This window comes from Podarcis raffonei, chromosome 13, assembly GCF_027172205.1.
Source record: "Podarcis raffonei isolate rPodRaf1 chromosome 13, rPodRaf1.pri, whole genome shotgun sequence".
NCBI classification, from domain to species: domain Eukaryota; kingdom Metazoa; phylum Chordata; class Lepidosauria; order Squamata; family Lacertidae; genus Podarcis; species Podarcis raffonei.
Genome location: NC_070614.1, coordinates 13,538,908 through 13,561,114, shown reverse-complemented (window position 1 = coordinate 13,561,114; position 22,207 = coordinate 13,538,908). Strand labels below are relative to the sequence as shown.

Genomic DNA, 22,207 nt, shown 5'->3' with positions numbered 1-22,207 from the left:
CGGAATGAATTAAATACTTAACTTGAGGTACCACTGTACAAGGTGCCTGTTTCTGCTTCCTCCAGAAACACTCCACTACAGGGTCCTTTGAGCTAGGATGCTGATGGAGCAATGTTCAATGAGAACCGTCTTTGCACCCACTTCTCCATGTAGCTTCTTAGTATAATGCCATATCTTTCTGATCATTACTTCAGCTATCTCAGTATTGTTTGCACTGACTGGCAACAGGTCTCCAACATTTCAGAGAGGGGTCTCTCCCGGGAGTCCTACCTAAAGAAGCCAGAAATCAAACCTGGGACATCTAGATGCAGACATGTGCACCGTTTCTTCCAGTAGAAGGCTTTGTTGTCTGTTCTGCTTCTGCCAAAGTCCCCCAACTTCTATCCCTGGTTTATAAAGCTCCAAGTCTGGTAGGTGGGGGAGGTGTTATGTACTGAAGTTCTCACCCTGGGGCAGCAGGGGGATACTGTAGATAATTATGCAAATAAGGGATCGAAAGTGACGTTCAGTGATTGGATAGTTTTAGAAAGTTGCTACAGTAGCGTCGTACTGGAGATCTATATAAGCAGGCTGACTGAACCCTTCAGTTCAGTTCTGTCCTGGCTTGTGAATAAACAAGAGCTGTTTGAAGAATCGCTGTGTCGTCTGATATGTTCACCCACAACCTAACAGGAGGAAATCCTGTGCCTTTAACAACTGCTTGATGCACAGGAAGTGAAGTGTTTCACAGCTTCTTGATGACAGTAGATCAAGCTGCTTTTCAAGGCGAGGAGCAAGAGCCAGGAACAGAAGTTGGCAACCTTGCTGACCTGTCCCAGCAGTTTTGCCCAGGGGACCTGAATTTATTAAATCTGAAGTTGCCATTTTGGGGTGTGTGTGTTTGTGTGCGTGCACGTGTTTGAAATTAATCATATTGTTATGAATCTGGGGATGCAAGACACCCTAGATTCCCGATTATGCTAGTGGTAGAATTTAATTTAGGTTCGGAGTATTAAAGGCAGAAAACAGCCAGACTCATTTTGTATTTAGGATAGACCCCATTGCAAATTTGAGCTGTGCCAGACCTTGCTAATCTTTTAATGAAGCCAAGTGCTGGGGCTAATTAAGTCAGGACTAGCTTGGGTAATTGATCTTTAGCGATCAAAAGAAACTCACCTTAGAGAAGTGGGAGCCCTTTAACTGGAGAGATAAAAGCCAAGAGCTTAGAGAAGGGAAGGGAAGCAATATGGACAGGAGCTTAGGGCAGGGTTTTAAGAGTTATGCAACTGAGTTATCGAGCAGTGGGGCTGGAGAGAGAGGCAGAGAAATGGCTGGGGTGTGTTTGAATGCAATACAGTGGTACCTCAGGTTACATACGCTTCAGGTTACATACACTTCAGGTTACAGACTCCGCTTACCCAGAAATAGTGCTTCAGGTTAAGAACTTTGCTTCAGGATGAGAACAGAAATTGTGCTCCAGTGGCGTGGCAGCAGCGGGAGGCCCCATTAGCTAAAGTGGTGCTTCAGGTTAAGAACAGTTTCAGGTTAAGAACGGACCTCTGGAACGAATTAAGTACTTAACCCGAGGTACCACTGTACTGCACTTATGGAGGAGGCAGAACCTCTTGGGGTATGACTGCTATGTGCAACCTTAGCCTCAGGTTGTACAAACCATATGTCATAAAGACACTGCAATCTCTGCTGTGCCTCATTTTCCCAAAGAAATCCTGGACTCTCGCACTGCTGTGGGGATTGGGGTGGTATGTAGCAATATATACACTCTGCCGTTAAAATGGGATGTTCTCTGAAGGAGGAGATTTTATTGGTGAATGATGTAAATGATAATTAAAATGATCAGGATGGAAGGGTTGTCTTCCTTAATTTTTAAACAAAAAATGCTTTTGCTTTCAAACAAGCAGAAATGTAGTGGAAGGATTCAAAGATTTAAAAGTTAACCAGTAGCTTTTGCACCTGGAGCTATGCGCTGAAATTGACAACGGGTTTCTAACTAATGAGGTCTTAGGAATTTTGTTGCTCTGAGATGCATAGTTGTCGTATGGAATATATATCAGCACAGGAAGTGGAAAGGGCCATTAGAACTGTTTGGTTTGTTGTTGCTTACAGACCAGTCCTATGCATGTTCACAGTCAGTCTCACCAATTCAAAACTGATTTACTCTCAGGCTGATGCGCAAATGATTTCAGCCTGATCTTATGCAATGTTAGGTAAAGGTAAAGGGACCCCTGACCGTTAGGTCCAGTCGTGACCGATTCTGGGGTTGCGGCACTCATCTCGCTTTATTGGCCGAGGGAGCCGGCGTACAGCTTCCGGGTCATGTGGCCAGCATGACTAAGCCGCTTCTGGCGAACCAGAGCAGCGGACGGAAACGCCGTTCACCTTCCCACCGGAGTGGTACCTATTTATCTACTTGCACTTTGATGTGCTTTCGAATTGCTAGGTTGGCAGGAGCAGGGACAGAGCAACGGGAGCTCACCCCGTCGAGGGGATTCGAAACGCTGACCTTCTGATCGGCAAGTCCTAGGCTCTGTGGTTTAACTCACAGCGCCACCTGCGTCCCTTTGTAATGTTAAAAGGTAAAGGTAAAGGTACCCCTGCCCGTACGGGCCAGTCTTGACAGACTCTAGGGTTGTGCGCCCATCTCACTCAAGAGGCCGGGGGCCAGCGCTGTCCACAGACACTTCCGGGTCACGTGGCCAGCGTGACATCGCTGCTCTGGCAAGCCAGAGCCGCACACGGAAACGCCGTTTACCTTCCCGCTAGTAAGCGGTCCCTATTTATCTACTTGCACCCGGGAGTGCTTTCGAACTTCTAGGTTGGCAGGCGCTGGGACCGAACAACGGGAGCGCACCCCGCCGCGGGGATTCGAACTGCCGACCTTTCGATCGGCAAGCCCTAGGCGCTGAGGCTTTTACCCACAGCGCCACCCGCGTCCCTCTATGCAATGTTAGGTGCTCTTAATTTATTTCCGTGTGCCTTGGTCCATCTCCCTTGGCATAGGATGGGGCTGTTAAAAGAGCTTGAGGAATGCATGGGATACGTCTGTTGGAGACTGCTAGTAATGATTGCAGTGCGTCTTTTTAAGAACTGGGTGAAAATAATTGCCACAGGATGTTGTGAGAGTTACTTGCCTCAACCAGGAGGTGGGTGTTCCTAGATTTGTAAAGATGCTTTCATTTGTCAGCAAGGTAGACTCTGCATTCAGTTTTGATGCTGGGGATTAACCACAGGGGTTGAATTTTGCCCTGATGAATGAAGTTTATGAGCTTCCCTGATGCACCTGACAAGCCAAATATATGTGGATCATTCTTCTTTCTCAAAATGACCAATAAATAAATAAAATTAAAATGTTCTCATTAGTTTCAGGAGAAACCTTGAAGGTATGCTGAAATGTAGAGGGTGGCAGGGATGGTTGCTAGCCAAATTCATACACCCGAGTCCACTGGGGACTGAGCCTGCTCTGCATTTTTAAGTGCATTTTTAAGTGGGGGAATGCAGTTATTTCTGGGTATTTTCGCTTCTGTGGGTTTTGCAATACAGTTCTCTGCTCAAAAAAAAAAAAAAAGTACCAAGATACATTAAAAATGTGTATTTTGGGAGAAATGTAATTTTAGAATGTATTTTTTCAGGATTCTTAACAAAAATCTCCATTAAAATCCATTTCTATTCTGCTTTTCATTCTAAACTAATTCCAAAGCAGATTGATACAGAAATGATTGATTTATGATTGAATATGTGCAATGCTGGGGGGAAAGACGACACTGTCACTCTTTCATTCTTTTTAAAATTTTAATAAAAATTGCAATATTTTAAAAATGCAAGTGACAGCCTTTGATTGGGGAATATCCCCGCCCCAGTCCCAGAGGTGCAACAGTGTGTGCACCTAGTAGTGTGTGCACTTAGTAGTGAAATGTGCACTTAGTAATGAAATAGTGCACCTTGCATCTTTGAGTTGCTCCTCCTGTTCCTTTGCACCTCGAAAGGCTGAATTAAAAACAGTGTCGCCCTGGTGGATGCTGGCCTACAGGGGAGGGTTATTACAGCAACAAAAAAACCACAACCTGTCCATACTGTCTTGTGGTAGTACTGCCTTCCAGCCATGGGTTCTCTACAGGTGATTCTGTGGCAGAGGAGGAGTCCAGGGGCCGAATGAGGCAACCAGAGGGTTAAAACCAGGGAGGACTCGCCCCTTTTCTCTTATGCAAATGACCCGTTTGCCTTACCTGTCCTAGCAGGGCGGGGTGGGGCTGTTTGCTGAAAAATCCAGCTAGGCAAAGTGACCAGTGTGGCTGAAGGCCTAAGGTAGCGATTTCTTTGCTCCCGGGGTAAGTAGAAATTTGTGTAAATCTGCCTGTGTCCATTTCAGATTCTTTATCAGAGTTTTTGAGCAGGTGCTTCTCATCAAAAGTGTAGCCATAAGACTTCTCTCTTAATGAAGATGGGGGCTTGGGCAGGTTCACAATGCAGTATTGCATGTAAAACAGGTCCTTTTCTCTTCAGTTTGTAGTGGAGATTTTGCATTTTTACAAGTGGCATTTAGAGGCATTTAACTGTTTTGTAAGGCAGTGAGTGGTGTTTCCTGGCAGATCTCATTGGGAACTTCCGGATGAAGGTTTCCAGGAGAGCAGCCGTAGTGTGTTAAGTCTGGTGGCATCAAATAAGATACTCGTTTTTGTCCCAAGTGGCCGAAAAGAATCTCTCGAGCTTCTCTTGTGCTGTTTGCGACCCATCTAAATGCTGTTAATTTGAGGGTAGAGCAAAGGTGAGGCATCTTAAAGGTGAGGCAGCTACCTTATAAACGAACATACAGGTTTGATTTGTTTAGTCCTCTGTATCATCTCATACTATAGTTCTGTACAGTGGTACCTCGGGTTACATACGCTTCAGGTTACATGCACTTCAGGTTACAGACTCCGCTAACCCAGAAATAGTACCTCAGGTTAAGAACTTTGCTTCAGGATAAGAACAGAAATCGTGCTCCGGCGGCGTGGCGGCAGCGGGGGGCCCCATTAGCTAAAGTGATGCTTCAGGTTAAGAACAGTTTCAGGTTAAGAACGGATCTCCGGAACGAATTAAGTACTTAACCCGAGGTACCACTGTAACTCAATCTGTCAGCCGGATGGGATGTGTTTTTTTGTGGTTACATGGGAAAATTTGAATAAACAAACAGAAGCACCACATACTGACAATACAGAAATCAGGCTTAAGTAGAGAGATGTGACAGTGACAATCTTATGCACACTCAACTTGCTAGGCCTGTTAGTCTCCCCTCAGTACCACGATCCGTTCTTCTAAGTAAACACGCAAATGGTTGCACTGTGAATCACCTGTTTTATTTTGAGTTTTCTTGGGCAAGAGCCCACTTTGCGAAGTCTCCCACGAAGGCATCCTGTTAAGATTGAAGAGGGTTGTTGATGGATTACAGTGCCTATAGATGCTTTAAGCATAGAGATATTTAGGCGAGGGTGGGTGAGATGGACAGTTTGATTGTCTTGAAGTACCAGCACGTGAGGAGTTGCTTTTTTATGTGGATTCTCGAGTTTACCACTTGGTTTCGCTAACCAGCACCTCCTGTCCAGCCCTCAGCACGCTGCTTCTTGGGAATGTTAAAATTCAGGTTTATTGCAGCGGGTGCCACAGAGTTCTTGTTGGCCTCTGATTTAATTTCTTGCGCATAACTGCTTTGCAAAACACACCCAGTGATCTAATACTTCACGGGCCGCATGCAAACACGTCAAGGTCAGAGTAACTGTGAGGAGGGTGTGTTCAGTTTTCTAGCTACCCAGTAAAGTTTCTCCCTCTTTTAATAAAGTACCCTGAGTTGCTATAGCACCTTTTGTCTCAAAGGTGATGTATCCTTCCTGTCTCCCCGTTCGGTATATATTTTAGCTGCTGTTTTGTCATGGGCTTGTGCAGATGTCATTATGAAAGGTCATTAGCATACAAAAATAGAGTCTGGTTCTGGGGTTGCTAGCCCCACCATTATTATGGTCGCGGGACTAAGATTTCATAGAATCATAGATCTGTAGAGTTGGAAGCAACCCTGAGGATCATCTCGTCCAACCCAGTGCCGAATTTACGTATAAGCTAAACACGCTATAGCTTAGGGCCCCACTCTCTTGGGGCCCCCCCAAAAAATATTAAAGGAAAAAACCACTGGATATACATTTCCAAAATATAAGATAAAAACCAAATAAAATAAAACCTACATACAGCAACAGTGTTTTGTGTTGTGTAGGCTCCTATGATGTAAGTAATGGGCCCAGCCTGCTAGCCTGCTCCCTAAAATATCACTGGTTTGCTCATTTCTATATATAGTATGCCTACATTCTGCATATGGGACACAGGTGGCACTGTGGGTTAAACCACAGAGCCTAGGGCTTGCCGATCAGAAGGTCTGCGGTTCGAATCCCCACGAGGGGGTGAGCTCCCGTTGCTCGGTCCCCGCTCCTGCCAAGCTAGCAGTTCGAAAGCACGTCAAAGTGCAAGTAGATGAATAGGTACCGCTCCGGCGGGAAGGTAAATGGCGTTTCCGTGTGCTGCTCTGGTTCGCCAGAAGTGGCTTAGTCATGCTGGCCACATGACCCGGAAGGTATACGCCGGCTCCCTCGGCCAATAAAGCGAGATGAGCGCCACAACCCCGGAGTCGGCCATGACTGGACCTAATGGTCAGGGGTCCCTTTACCTTTTTACATTCGGCATGTGCGAATGGCTTTAGATACCTATTACCATATAGCATACATTCAACACAAAAAACAACGACAATTTGTTGTTGACAAAGGGGAGCTGGACATATAAAGTAGCTTAGGGCCTCATCAAACCTAAATCTGGCCCCGGTCTAACCCGCTGCAATGTAGGAATATACAGGTGTCCCATCCAGGCGTTGAACCTGCAACCTTGGTGTTATTAGCACCACACTAATACTGAGCTCAGGTGTATCGAATCCCCCGACGGGGTGAGCTCCTGTTGCTCGGTCCCTGCTCCTGCCAACCTAGCAGTTCAAAAGCACGTCAAAGTGCAAGTAGATAAGTAGGTACCACTCCCTCGGCTAATAAAGCGAGATGAGCGAGATAAGCGCCGTAACCCCAGAGTTGGTCATGACTGGACCTAATGGTCAGGGGTCCCTTTACCTTTTAACTGTTGGAATGTAGGGCTCCCAGGTCAAAAAACATAGGATTTGCAGAGGGACTGAATCCTTGGCATTTCCCTGCGCATGGCCCCAGGAGCATAGAGGAGGAAGTCTTGATGACTGACTATGAAACTGTCAGTAGAACGCATTAGGTAGGACTTAACGCCCCTGTTGTCACAGCAACTGATCTATCCCACAAACCTCAACAGGAAACCTGCAGAAGGCAATCCGCGAGGGTTCTTGTTTTGTGCACTGCGTTGTGTTGCTCCTTCCCTCGTGATTGGCCGGTGGTTGAGAAAGTGAATTGTCCCTTTCCCGCCCGCCCTCAGCCATTTTCTCCCCATTAAGGCGCTGCGTCTGGGTTCTGTGACATACCTTCTTGGCTGGCGTTGGCAATGGGCGACTGGGTCCCCAGAGCGTTTTCCCGGCGCAAATCACGTCATCCGCCCGACCTTCCCAAGGTATGGTGATGTGGGAGAGGTAGATAGTTGCTAACTAAGTCAAGAGTGCTGCTTAGCGCTTGCTTTTGAGGTGGTGCAGAACTTGCCTTGTACTCCGTGGTCTAGGGCTGGAAATATTTGGGTGTGTTAGGGCAGGCATCCCCAAACTCGGCCCTCCAGATGTTTTGGGACTACAATTCCCATTATCCCAGACCACTGGTCCTGTTAGCTAGGGATGATGGGAGTTGTAGTCCCAAAACATCTGGAGGGCCGAGTTTGGGGGTGCCTGTGTTAGGGCCTCTGGGCATGTGCAGAGTGTTCTCTCTCTCTGTTGAATAGTTGCAGTGGGTCACTTGCATATCTGGGGCTAGGAATATGAGATTCCTAGGGAAGTTCATGCACGCCTTTTAGAAAGTAGTCAACAAGGGGGAAGGGTATTCCAATTGCTGATTAAAATACATCACACCATGTTTAGAAGAGGTGGTGGATGATAGGAAATTCATAATAATTTCCACTATGTAAAATTCACCCCCCGCCCTCACCCCAAAGCTCTGGGGTTCTATCCCATGATTGTCAGAAGATGGGCCTACGCAGAGTTCCCCATCACAGCACCTCTGTGACTGGTAAATCTATTTATTCTAGATTTTAGATCCTGCCTGTCAAAAGTGAACATTTTTGTATGCATATATAACAAAAATATGTAGGAATAATTCTAGTCAGTGTTTAACTGTGTTGCTTTGAACGTATGCTTTATATTTGCCTTTCATCAGTAATGTTTTATCCTGGGTTGTTTTTACTTGACGTTTTAACATGTTTATAAACCGCTTTGTGGGTTTTTTCTTAAGAATATACAGCGGTAAAGAAATGAGATAAATAATAAATAAAATCTAATGAATGTAGTAACTAGTCAACTAAAACATTGACACATCTGCCGCTCCCTGTGCAATAGAGTTTCAAGACTACAGCTCCCAACATAACTTAAAATACAATTACAGCAAAAACAGTGCCACAGATTTCAGCAGATGTGCCTTGTCAGATTTCTATGGAAAGCGCAGGAGACCTGTAGATTAGAGCAGCGAGTCCATTCTTTGACTACATTCAATGCTCCATGCAGCTGTTATAGTGGGAAGAGTCCAGAGGGCTAGAGGGGCCGTATTTGCCGCTGCTTTTCTAAACAGTGGCATGCTATAATAATAACAACAATACAGTGGTACCTCGGGTTAAGAACTTAATTCGTTCTGGAGGTCTGTTCTTAACCTGAAACTGTTCTTAACCTGAAGCACCACTTTAGCTAATGGGGCCTCCTGCTGCTGCGCTGCTGCTGCACAATTTCTGTTCGCATCCTGAGGTAAAAGTTCTTAACCCGTGGTACTATTTCTGGGTTAGTGGAGTCTGTAACCTGAAGTGTCTGTAACCCGAGGTACCACTGTATAATAACATTAATATTTTTATTGTTTATATGCTGCCCATCTGACTGGATTACCCCAGCCACTCTAGGTGGCTAACAAAAAATTGAAACACAGTAAGACATCAAACATTAAAAACTAATACAGTGGTACCTCGGTTTAAGGACTTAATTAGTTCCGGAGGTCCATACTTAACCTGAAACTGTTCTTAACCTGAAGCACCACTTTAGCTAATGGGGCCTCCTGCTGCCGCTGCGCCGCCAGAGCACGATTTCTGTTCTCATTCTGAAGCAAAGTTCTTAACCTGAAGCACTATTTCTGGGTTAGCGGAGTCTGTAACCTGAAGCGTATGTAACCTGAGGTACCACTGTAATAATAATACAGTCATACCTCGAGTTGAATGTGCTTCGGGTTGAGCACGTTTGAGTTGCGCTCCACGGCAACCCGGAAGTAACGGAGCGCGTTACTTATGGGTTTCGCCGCTCACGCATGCACAGACGCTCAAAATGTCGTCACGCGCATGCGCCAAAGCGGCAAAACGCAACCTGCGCACGTACAGACGCGCCGTCGCGTCTTGCGTTCCGTTTGGGATGTGAACGGGGCTCCGGAACAGATCCTGTTCGCATCCCGAGGTACCACTGTAATTAATAATAATAATGCTATACGTTGATGGGGAAGTTGGCTTCTGGAAATGTTTAGAGGTGGGAAATCCTGATGTATCCACTCTTGGCCAGGCCTAGAACCTGCTCTGCTTTTTAAGTGTTGCATGAAAAAGTGTTTCACAATCTGCTGTCTTCCCCCTGCCCCCAAAAGCACTGTGAACTGAAAGTTGGTGCCCTGTCTGGAAAACATTAGGCTGCAGTCCCAGATCTAGTCATAAGCCCTACTGAGTTTGCTTCCAAGCAGACTTGTGGAGCTTTGCACCTTTGGACAAGGAAAAGCTTTTTCAGGACCTGAAATTTGCTCAGGCAATTTAGAGCTGTTTGGGGTTTGCTCTGCCTCCTTCTCCTCCTCCCCACATTGGCAAGACTGAGACAGGAAGGGGAAGTAAAAATGCCAAAGGTCTAAATTTAGTCAGGGACAAGAAAGTGGGGGCTATTATGATAAATGAGCTGAGCTAATTTTCTCTCCGAAGAGATTTTTCTGGGATTTTTTTTTATCCCCTCTCCCCCAAAGACCATTATCTGAATATTTCTGTGGTGCCCTAATAATACTGCACCCTGCAATGAGACTGAAGACTACCAGATCTTCTAATCCAACCCCCAAAGGACACAGTAAATAAATCAGCCTTTTACAGCCTGTTTAAAAGAGACCAGAGATGGGGCTTGTGTGCTATCTCTTGGAATTGAGTGCAGTAATGAGGGGGGGAGCTTTTTTATTTTATTTCTGGTGCTATACTCCAAAGAACAGTTTGGAGGGCTGCAATGACCCATTTGCGGCCTAAAGAGCAGGTCAGTCTGGCTGGAGTCACAGCCACAATGACTGGGACTTGCTCTGGAATAAGCATGCATGAGATTGCAACTGTTTGGATTGTACTGAGGTCTTCGAGCAGTTTGCATGACTGTTTGGTTGTTGTTTAGTCATTTAGTCGTGTCCGACTCTTTGTGACCCCATGGACCAGAGCACGCCAGGCACTCCTGTCTTCCACTGCCTCCTGCAGTTTGGTCAAACTCATGCTGGTAGCTTCGAGAACACTGCCCAACCATCTCGTCCTCTATCGTCCCCTTCTCCTTGTGCCCTCCATCTTTCCCAACATCAGGGTCTTTTCCAGGGAGTCTTCTCTTCTCATGAGGTGGCCAAAGTATTGGAGCCTCAGCTTCAGGATCTGTCCTTCCAGTGAGCACTCAGGGCTGATTTCCTTCAGAATGGAGAAAGTTTGATCTTCTTGCAGTCCAAGGGACTCTCTCAAGAGTCTCCTCCAGTACCATGACTGTTAGCCGGCCACTAAAAATATTTGAAGTGATGCTTTTCCTGCGTTCCAAGAGCTTCGTGCAGTTTCTTTGTGAACCAGTAACGTAGGCCGGCCTTGACCACAAAGTGGGGTTTCTGTATCCAGAGACAGTTTACTTTTGAATGCTAGATTCTGAGCATAGGGTCCTGCTTTCATGTTCTGCTTCTGGGACTGGCTGACCTCACTTGGAGACAGGGTCCTGGCCTAAGGGAGACAGTGGCCTCATTGCAACAGTCCTGTTTTGCTCTCCATGTTCAGGCCTGCAAAGATCCAGTTGCCACAGACGACTTAAAAGTGGCCCTGATGGTGTTTTAAGCTGAGTGATTGAAGAGAGCACAAATTAGGTTTTCTCCGCCTCCACCCATGTCTGCTGTTGGGGATGAAATCTGGCGCCTCCACTTCCTTCCATAAACTCAGCCAGGGTTTAGCTGCAGAATTGCATTCAGTGGTAGAATATGCAGAGTGACGATCCCCTCACTATCGTCAGGTCACCGTTTCTCCTCCAAATCTGGTTCTGAAGTTTTGCAAAGAAGGAACATTTCAGGTTCAGATTGGTTGAGAGTGGAGGGTTATTTCTTATTCTGTTAATATTCTCAGGTGGGATTCCATTGCTTGCCAGCAAATTCAGGTTGTGCAATTCAAGGCCTTGTGCAACAAACCCGATTCCCCCAAATATTGGATTATTTTTGCAATAGGGAAGGTGGTGAGAAAATGCCATGAGAAGCTTGGGTTAATACTTGCACCGGCCGCTCCGTAAACAAATCGGAGTGAATGTTTGTTTGCCCAGGTTGTCTAATCTCCTTGCAAACAGATTGGGGTGAGTGCTCAATAAACAGGTTGTCCAGAAGCGCCTTGAGACCAGTGACTTGTCTTGAGCTGGCCACAGTGATCCATGCGATGGTCACCTCCAGGCTGGATTATTGTAACTTGCTCTACGCGGGGCTGCCCTTGAAGCTGACCCAGAAACTCCAGCAGGTGCAGAATGCCGCGGCGAGGCTCCTTACGGGGTCCTTGCCGCGGGATCACATTCACCCAGTGCTTTACCAGCTGCACTGGCTCCCAGTGGAGTACAGGGTCAGGTTTAAGGTGCTGGTTTTGACCTTTAAAGCCCTATGCGGCCTAGGACCCTTGTACCTACGGGACCGCCTCTCCTGGTATGTCCCGCGGAGGACCTTAAGGTCCACAAATAACAACATTTTGGAGGTCCCAGGTCGCAAGGTGGTTAGATTGGTCTCAGCCAGGGCCAGGGCCTTTTCAGTACTGGCCCCGACTTGGTGGAATGCTCTGTCTCAAGAGACTAGGGCCCTGCGGGACTTGACATCTTTCTGCAGGGCCTGCAAGACAGAGCTGTTCCGCCTGGCCTTTGGTTTGGACTCAGTCTGACCCTTATGTTTCCCTCCCCTTATGGTTTTGATTTATGGGCTACTATTAAAACGAGGCTGCATTTTAAATTGTATTTTAACCCGTATTTTAATAAACTGGTTTGTTTGTTTGTCCCCTCCCCCCCATTATGTTTTATTGTAATTTTATTGGTGTTAGCCAAACCTGAGCCTGGCTCTGGCCAGGGAAGGCGGGGTATAAATAATAATTTATTATTATTAAGGATAGCTGCCTAGTTCGCGACTGAAATAGATTTGACCCGAAGACAGCTGAGTCTGTGCGCTGCCTTTGTGTTGTGTAGGGTGAGTTGTGGGAGACCCCAAAAGCCATACAGTCCACCCTGCTGCTCCACTTGGACTGATATTCTCCCCCCAGCCTGCTCTCTGCCTCGGTAGTTCCTCTTGGCAGGGTTGAGTTTTGCAACCTGGGATCTATTTATGTCCTCAGCCCTCGGCCGTCGCCTGCCCAAGAATAAAGCAGCCACTTCCCCCATTCAGAGTCAGCTCAGAGACTCTTGTCTACGTGCCTGTTTCTGTTGTAAGCTCCTAACATTTTTGTGAGCCAACACCCACTGGCTCTGAGCGTGCCCAGCTCGGCTCAAGGAGAATGCCCATCTGAACTGTTGAACTTTGTCCATGCTTGGATGACCTCTCAGCTCTGCCTTTCATGTTGCCTGTTTCGGGAGCATAGGAAACTTCCTTCTATAGAGTCACACCATTGTAGTTATACCCTTAACCCATACTTCTCTAGTGTCCTGGATTTGACTTTCTGTTTGGAAGCTGCCATTTCCCTTATTACCCCTGATTTCACATAACCCCCCCCCCATCCATTCACATGTCTTTCTCTTCCTCCTGGATGTGTCTTTTTTTTATAGAATAATCTTTATTGGTTTTTCAGTTACATACTCTACATACAGATATTGTATTACACTTTACATTTATACTTGCTCCTAAAAGCTGACTTCCCTCCTTCCTTCTCCTGGCTTTTTTATATCACCTCTAAATTTTTCGCATTGTCTTCATCCATTTTGTATGCACTGGTACCTCGGGTTACAGACGCTTCAGGTTACAGACTCCGCTAATCCAGAAATAGTACCTCGGGTTAAGAACTTTGCTTCAGGATGAGAACAGAAATTGTGCTCCAGTGGCGCAGCGGCAGTGGGAGGCCCCATTAGCTAAAGTGGTGCTTCAGGTTAAGAACAGTTTCAGGTTAAGAACGGACCTCCGGAACGAATTAAGTTCTTAACCTGAGGTACCACTGTATTGTTCTTCTTCTTCCATATTTGTCCATGATACATCTATAAACTAATAAGTCCTTCTATATATACAATTCTTGTTGTCTGTCTATATTCATTTACAACTACTATTATTTACATTACCCACATTATACATTTTACTTCTTATTTTTATTTATCCGATAATTTTCTTTGTATTTCTCATTATGAGGTTTATTTCAATTCTGCTGGTTTCACTATTTCACCTTATTTTTCCTACGCACAACATAAATTTTTCCCATTCTTTGTGAAATGTTTCATCACCTTGTTGTCGAATTTTCCCTGTTAATTTAGCTATTTCTGCATATTCCAATACCTTCTGTTGCCATTCTTCTACTGTTGGCAATTGTTGTTGTTTCCAAACAACAATAATAACCGCGCCGCTGTTGTTGCATATAAGAACAATTTCTGATCGTTCTTAACAATATCCTCTGGCTTTTTCAAAAACGTATATCTAAAGATCTTCTTTAGTTCATTGTATATGTTTTCTCAGTACGTTTTTACCTTATCACATGACCTCCTGGACGTGTCTTACTTTTACTTCTAAATTTGTGGGGCAGTGTCTGCTTTTTATTTATTTTTCTGTGGCATTTAACACTGTCACATATCCTTTTCATGAATATATGCATTTTTACAGACCCTTTACTTGGTACATGAAAGTTCTGTGCCCATTACTAGGCTGGAGAAGTGCGAAATTTGGACAAGTGTGAAATTTGAAGGATGGCTGTCATTTGGAAAGTGCAGATTAGGGTGGTTTGCCTTCAAATGTGAACTGAATTGAATCTCTTCCCCCTTATGCACATCTTGCCATTGTGTTTTTTGGCTATGTGCACATTGGCTGCTTGAAACGGAGCGAGGGTCACAGAGCGGGTGGAGATACCTGCCCCTGAGGCCAATTACCTGCTTGGTAATTGGGATGTGGGTGGCACTGTGGTTTAAACCACTGAGCCTCTTGGGCTTGCCGATCGGAAGGTTGGCGGTTTGAATCCCCGCCACAGGTTGAGCTCCTGTTGCTCTGTGCCAGCTTCTGCCAACCAAGCAGTTCGAAAGCATGCCAGTGCAAGTAGATAAATAGGTACTGCTGCGGCAGGAAGGTAAACAGCGTTTCCGTGCGCTCTGGTTTCCATCACAGTGTTCTGTTGCACCAGAAGCGGTTTAGTCATGCTGGCCACATGACCCGGAAAGGTGTCTGTGGACAAACACTGGCTCCCTTGGCCTGAAAGCTTGATGAGCACACAACCCTAGAGTTGTCTGCGACTGGATCTAATAGTCAGGGGTACCTTTACCTTTAACCGAGGTCTAGTAGCAACTCATGCACAGAGGAAGCTGAGTGAGGATGTGTGAGCAGAGGTGCCAATAGGAAGCTGCAGAATGAACTCACTGTTCAAAGCGGGCACTGCAAAGCTCACTGCTTGAGCATGCCTACAAACAACTTTCTCTCAGCTGAGAAGCAGCTGGCTGTATAGTTTTGCCTTTTGACTGGACTTAACCGTCCAGGGGTCCTTTACCTTTACCTTTCTTTACCTGCTGGGTTTCCCTGCGCCAAACTCCAATTCACCACTGAAGCTGTTGTCTGCGCTTGTGTGACAGCTGTCTGAAATGTGCACACTTCAGCTTAACTGCGGCTTGCGTTTTCAAACTGGGTGGTTGCCGCTTTTCAGGAAAGCACATATTTCTCTAGAAGCGACAAGATACCTGTAGATTGTAGTTAACATCAAGTGTACTTGGCTTCAAACGCCAGAACTGGAATGAGCAATAATGTATATACAGCCGCTCTATTCCCCAGTTGCTAACTATAGGCCTGGATAGCAAAAACAACCTTAAACATTTCCTGTCAAGTATTTGCACATGGGTAACACGGGTGGCGCTGTGGGTTAAACCACTGAGCCTAGGGCTTGCCGATCAGAAGGTCGGCGGTTTGAATCCCTGCGACGGGGTGAGCTCCCGTTGCTCGGTCCCTGCTCCTGCCAACCTAGCAGTTCGAAAGCACGTCAAAGTGCAAGTAGATAAATAGGTACTGCTCCGGCGGGAAGGTAAACAGTGTTTCCGTGCGCTGCTCTGGTTCGCCAGAAGTGGCATAGTCATGCTGGCCACATGACCCAGAAGCTGTATGCCAGCTCCCTCGGCCAATAAACAAGATGAGCGCCGCAACCGCAGAGTTGTCCGTGACTGGAGCTAATGGTCAGGGGTCCCTTTACCTTCACCTTTAACCAAGGTCTAGTAGCAACTCGTGCATAGAGGAAGCTGAGTGAGGATGTGTGAGCAGAGGTGCCAATAGGAAGCTGCAGAATGAACTCACTGTTCAAAGCGGGCACTGCAAAGCTCACTGCTTGAGCATGCCGACAAACAACTTTCTCTCAGCTGAGAAGCAGCTGGCTGTATAGTTTTGCAGTGATGACTGATCGAAACTCGGCAACGCATCTCGTACAATGATCAAGGCTGAGTCCTGGCACAGAAAAGCCGGTCCCACAGCTAGGCTCTGATTCAGTTAGTGCAGCTCAGCACTTGCTCAGAGGTCCTCTTTACCCCTGTTGCACATGTTCAGGGACTCGGGCTTGACACCAGCGAACAGGCTCTGGGGTGAGGCCTTCAATCAAATGGCACTCCTGTGTCAGAGGTGCCCTGGTATAGCCCTTGGGCAGCTCATCACTGATGAACCATAGAATTGTAGACTGGGAAGAGACCCTGGGGGTCATCAACCCCCTGCAATGACACCTGCCCTGGGCCTGGATCTAGGCACCCTTTTAATCTCCCTCGTTACCCCTGTCTCAGTGTTGCTCTGGGGCATCAAGGGAAAATGCAAATGATGGCTAGGCCCAGCTACCCAGGGTTGATTAGAAAGCTGCCATCGCAACCCTGTGATCATCATCTGAGCCTCTCCTTTGTGTGCCTCCCCCACGAGAGGTCCAGAGGGTGGCAACCTGAGAACGGGGCCTTTTCTGCAGTGGCTCCCTGTTTGTGGAATTCTCTCCCCAGGGAGGCCCGCCTGGCGCCTTCATTGCATATCTTTAGGCCCCAGGCAAAAACATTTCAACCATCTGTTTGGCTGATAAACATTCTGTGGCCTTTTAAATGTGTCTGTGGGTTATTGGGTTGTTTTGCTTTTGTTCTATTGTGTATTTTACATTTTTGTTTTGTACTTTTATGTTGTGAACTGCCCTGCAGTTTTCTGATGAAGTGGGGTATACAAATCCAGCAACCTGGAGCCAGCCCTGACCACAATGTTTGACCTATCATCTCCCCTCCCTTAGATAGAGAGAAATTTAGCAGCTGAAGCTCTCCTGACATGGAGCTAAGATTATGCCAAGAGTATCACTTGTTTTTAGGCTGACCCAGTGCAAGAAAGGTAGTAACTCTAGCTATGAGCCGAGAGATGTGGAAAGCGGGGAAAAGTAGTGAACTCGACAAAGATAAAAGGAGCTGTTTTGGGAGCTGGATGGAAGGGGGGGGGAACCACCTTGATATTTCAGGGGCACAGGATAACTGTTTGTTACTTGGGATGTAGGTTTGCTTGCTTGGAGTACTATAGAAAATTCTGCAAACTTCCTTTGCTGTCTCACCACAGAGCAAACTGGTCCTGGCAACTCCTGTCCACTGGAAAACACAAAACAATATAAGTTTAATGTTTTAAATGGTTATATTTATTTACAACATTTATATGCTGCCATTAATAAAAGCTTTCTCTGTGTAGTTCACAAATAAAAGTTTTAAACCATGAAGTGTAAAAAATGGAATGTAACCAAGATGCAGAGTAAGCACTGAGAAAACCACAAATTAAAAATAAAACTAAACCTATTTTAAAGGAAATCAGAATTGAGGCAGCCTAAAGAAGAGGAAATATGTCAGAACTGGCACAAAAAACGCAAATTCCCTGGGCAAAAGCCTTTTTTATGCTGCATTGCCTAGATCTATATTTATCTTTCTTTCTTTTTCATGGATCCTTCCTTTCAACTTGTAAATAAATTTTCTCGATGTAATGGTGTACAGTCTGGCATACAGTTATATGCTTGCACAGGGAGTTTTTTTTGTACATGTACCATTTCCAAGAGTCCTTTGTTGCAGAAGTCTCTTGCTCCATTTCACAGTAGTCGGCCTGTGTTGCTTGATTTTCTTCTAGGTGCTGCATTCAGGTAAGTTTCAGGAAATTTATGGGCTGCCCTCCCTGTGATCCTCCTTTGGATATCTCAGTTACATCCTTCAATAGACAGATGCGGGTTTGATAGGGACAAAGGACTACCAAACCCACTTTTGGAACTGGGACGATCATTGCTGGACACAACTGCGACGGGCCAGGCTTGTAGCAGCCAAGCAGGCCAGCTGGAGAACCAAGGGAAACAAAACCTCAATGTGAATCGCTCCTGGGATATTGAGGGCACTTCTGTCAGACATGTCATTGTACTGGGGTGGGATTCAGTCACATCCTGGCAAATTCAGGTTGTGCACTTGATTAGGAGATCTTGGACAACAAGCCCGTTTTCCCAAAAGGTCAAGCCTTTTGCTGTAAGGAAAGTGATGGGGAAAAGCTCCAGAAAATGTAGGGTGGAACTTGCTTTGATGCAGCGCTGTCTGACCTCCCTGCAAGCAGATCTGAGTGAATGCTCAGGTCGTCTGGAAGCACCCTAAGTTAACATTACCTAATAGGAGAAAATGCGAGGAATATCAATCAATCAATCAATCAATCAATCAATCTTTATTACGGTCCAGAGACCCAACAAATCGTTACAAAGCAATGCAAAATTCAGACAGCCTACCTCCAGGTTAAACAAGCATTTTGTTCGGACTTAAAAATAGGGATGGGACGCGGGTGGCGCTGTGGGTTAAACCACAGAGCCTAGGGCTTGCAGATCAGAAGGTCGGTGGTTCGAATCCCTGCGACGGGGTTGCTCGGTCCCTGCTCCTCCCGTTGCTCGGTCCCTGCTCCTGCCAACCTAGCAGTTCGAAAGCACGTCAAAGTGCAAGTAGATAAATAGGTACCACTCCGGCGGGAAGGTAAACAGCATTTCCATGCGCTGCTCTGGTTTGCCAGAAGCGGCTTAGTCATGCTGGCCACATGACCTGGAAGCTGTACGCCGGCTCCCTCGGCCAATAAAGCGAGATGAGCGCCGCAACCCCAGAGTTGGCCACGACTGGACCAAATGGTCAGGGGTCCCTTTACCTTTACCTTAAAGATAGGGATCATTGGTTCTTGCAACCACCGACAAAAACTTCACCACTGCTAATGTTCTAGCGATTGTCTAGTCTTCCAATAGGAACCTGACATAGTGAGCCTCTGATTTTCCCGGGAAAGGTACCAGCAAGGGTAATAGAAGAATATAGGAAATAAAACGTGTAGGAGCTAGATGACGAGGGAAATTTGGGCGTTACAAAAGATGAAGATAGTCACATTCAGCTGACCAAACATTAGAAATCCAGCATGTTTCTGTGGATTGGAGGCTTTGGGAGTCCTGCCTCTGTGTGTCACGTAATTGTGTGATGATGCAGTTGGCTGACGACGACTTCTTTCATTTCTTATTTTCAGCCTCAGCCAAGCAAGGAGGTAGCTGAAGATCCTGTGTATGTGAATCTCCAGGAGCTCCGGTTGGAACGGAGTCCCTCCACTCTGAGCAAAACTGAATCCATACCCCAGCCCCACCTCAGCAACCCCCCGGCCAGCTGGGAGACCCACACGGACGCAGAAAGTGGCCGCTTGTTCTATTACAACTCGGCAACGGGCCAAACGACCTGGGAGCCTCCCTTGGACGGTCCTGCCGGCGGCGGGAGTCCCCCTCCTTCTTGCTCTCCCTTGCTTGCCCTCAGCCCTGCCACACCTGCCGAGTGGGACCAATATGTAGACGAGGCCAGCGGGCAGGTGTTCTTCTACAACACATCGACGGGCGAGACGTCGTGGAACGCACCCCGAATGGACGAAACCCTCAATTATCCGGAGATGCAGCCTGCGTTTGTGCCCTACAGCCCTGTGGATCGGAGGGTAAATGTCGGGGAGGGGTCTACTGGGTCTTGGGGTGGGGGGCAAATTCTGATTCTGCAGTGGATAGCCCACAGAAGTCTAGTTCGTGTAGTGAGGACTGAGAACAATCTACGTCCAGGGATGAGACTAATGCCAGATTTACGTACGGTATAAGCCATGGGTAGGTAAACTAAGGCCTGGGGGCCGGATCCGGCCCAATCGCCTTCTCAATCCAGCCCGTGGACGGTCTGGGAATCAGCGTGTTTTTACATGAGTAGAATGTGTCCTTTTATTTAAAATGCATCTCTGGGTTATTTGTGGGGCTTGCCTGGTGTTTTTACATGAGTAGAATGTGTGCTTTTGTTGAAAATGCATCTCTGGGTTATTTGCGGGGCCTGCCTGGTGTTTTTACATGAGTAGAATGCGTGCTTTTGTTGAAAATGCATCTCTGGGTTATTTGTGGGGCATAGGAATTGTTCTCCCCCCCCCCTCCAAAATACAGTCTGGCCCCCCACAAGGTCTGAGGAACAGTGGACCAACTCCCTGCTGAAAAAGTTTGCTGACCCCTGGTATAAGCTGAACAAGCTATAGCTTAGGGCCCCACTCTCTTGGAGCCCCCCCCCCAAATATACTACTACTTAAGTGTATTTCAATTCAACAATTACTCTGATAAAATACACATTTTGTTATGTGCAAATGGCTTTAGATACCTAGTAGGTCCATAAATTACCCTATAGCATATATTCAACACAAAAAACGGCAACAATTTGTTGTTGACAAAGGACAGCTGGACATATAAAGGCCCCCATTGCCTTCAGTAACTTAGGGCCTCATCAAACCTAAATCTGGCCCTGGATGAGATGTTGGTGGATAGAAAGTTATGGCCCAGGAAACTGCCTGTGGAAAGACTGGTTGATGAGTGTTGAACACATATGGCCTGATTTTCCATGTTAGGAGTAAGTAAGATTTTTTCCTCCAGGGCCATGTGGTGAAGAGGGTCACCAGGGTCCGAATAATTTATCCTTGATGTTGAGGCTGTGTGTGGATTGAGCCTGTAAGCAGGGTGGATTTGATTTAAATCAAATCGATTTAAATCACGATTTAAATCACTAGTCAGTAAGACTTGATTTAAATCATTTTTCTACAGAAAGACTCACTCTTGCTGGTATAATCTTAATATTTACAACCAGATGAAGGTTTCGTTTTTGGAATAGTAAATTTTCAGAGTAGTTTTTACAGTTATATCAAAATTTACTCATTTGGTTATACTATTAGAAATGCATAGATAATTATGAAATTATTGTGAGGTTTAATATGTTAACTATTTATATTTGGAGAACTTTTCTACTATACTTTATTGGAAGGAGAAAAATAATCATTTCCTTAATAACAATTTAAACAATTTATTGAGCTAAAACAGTAACATTATAGCAGATGTATCCATGTTTGTTAACTGATGTGGTTAAACATTTTTTTTTTAAAAAACTTAGATTGAATTTTAGCACACATGAAAAACTTAAAACAAATCCTTATTTCCTGATGAATAGCCTTTGGACTATAGTGTAACTTAAATAGAAAACTATCTTTAGAAAGATTTTTTCTCCAAAGGCATTTTATTTTTAAAATCCAATTTAAATTAAAAAAATCTGATTTAAATTTTAAAATCTGATGGGTTTTTTAAAAAAATTAATCATTGATTTTTATCCACCCTGCCTTTAAGCTGCCAGTTGGGTCCATCCTATTCCAGGAAGCAGGTCCTGGTTTGTCTTGTTATTTGGTCCAGATCATGTACTTTGATCTGTGAGTACATAGGATCCGCTTTGTATAGGGCAGGTGGTGGCAGGGCTGGGTGATATTTCAATATATCATCTAAAACCGGTTTCAAGTCCACATCACAATATTGGTTTCATATTGCAGCATATTGCGAATCGTGTTTGTGTGTGTGTGTGTGTGTGTGTGTGTGTGTATGAGTGTTATGCGAAAATCGCAATGTGGGGGAAACCGTGAAGCCAGCCAATGCTACTCTTGATTCCTGCAGCCCCTGGATTCCTGGACCATCGGTGGGCCAGATTGAGAAGGTGATTGGGCCGCATCCGGCCCCTGGGCCTTAGTTTGCCTACCCCTGGTATAGAATAATAATATCAGCATATGAAAATTAAACAGAAACCCACTCTTAACAATTACAATAAATAATTTCTAAACTGCAATCAATAAAACAGACAGCAAGCCACAGTGCGTAAAATAATACAATACAAATTGAGAGGTAGAGACGAGGGTGGGGCAAGAAGGCCTTGCCTGATGAAGTCTCTCCCCTCACAGTTCTTCCGCCAGGACCAGCTTCCTTATTGGCTCTAAATTCAGGTTTCAATCTCTTGTGAGGGACAGCTGCCTCCAAGGTTCCCAGTAGGCAGCAAAACTGATCCTAGCAACCTCTCAGCCGATGGGTGGGGGACAAGCAGAAAGCCCTCCCTTGCCATTGCAGAATCAGGAGTGCTCATTAAAGCACCTGGTTGTGTGCTGGCAGCCACAGCCCCACAGGTTGGCAGGGTCAAATCGGAACCAATGCCAGGTCCAATTAGACCTGTGGGCCAAAGGTTCCCTGCCCCTGCTATAGATCAGCAGGTGCCCACCCTATCGATCAGGAGAAGGCCTCTGTATTTTATAAGCCTTGGGAAGCACAGTCA

At 45.9% G+C, this 22,207-nt stretch overlaps 1 protein-coding gene across 2 annotated transcripts in view; it reads left to right on the top strand.

The window, feature by feature from the left end:
• The first annotated feature begins 7,251 nt into the window (after positions 1 to 7,251).
• ARHGAP27 (Rho GTPase activating protein 27) overlaps positions 7,252 to 22,207 on the top strand; it is a 38,623-nt gene continuing 23,667 nt past the window's right edge. Inside the window, exons 1-2 of one of the 2 annotated variants that reach the window (XM_053360852.1) lie at positions 7,252 to 7,587; positions 19,095 to 19,544. In XM_053360852.1, the coding sequence (XP_053216827.1) occupies positions 7,522 to 7,587; positions 19,095 to 19,544 (516 nt within the window). In that variant the 5' untranslated portion in view covers positions 7,252 to 7,521. The remainder of the gene's footprint in view (positions 7,588 to 19,094; positions 19,545 to 22,207) is intronic. The other variant, XM_053360851.1, reaches the window with a different exon arrangement.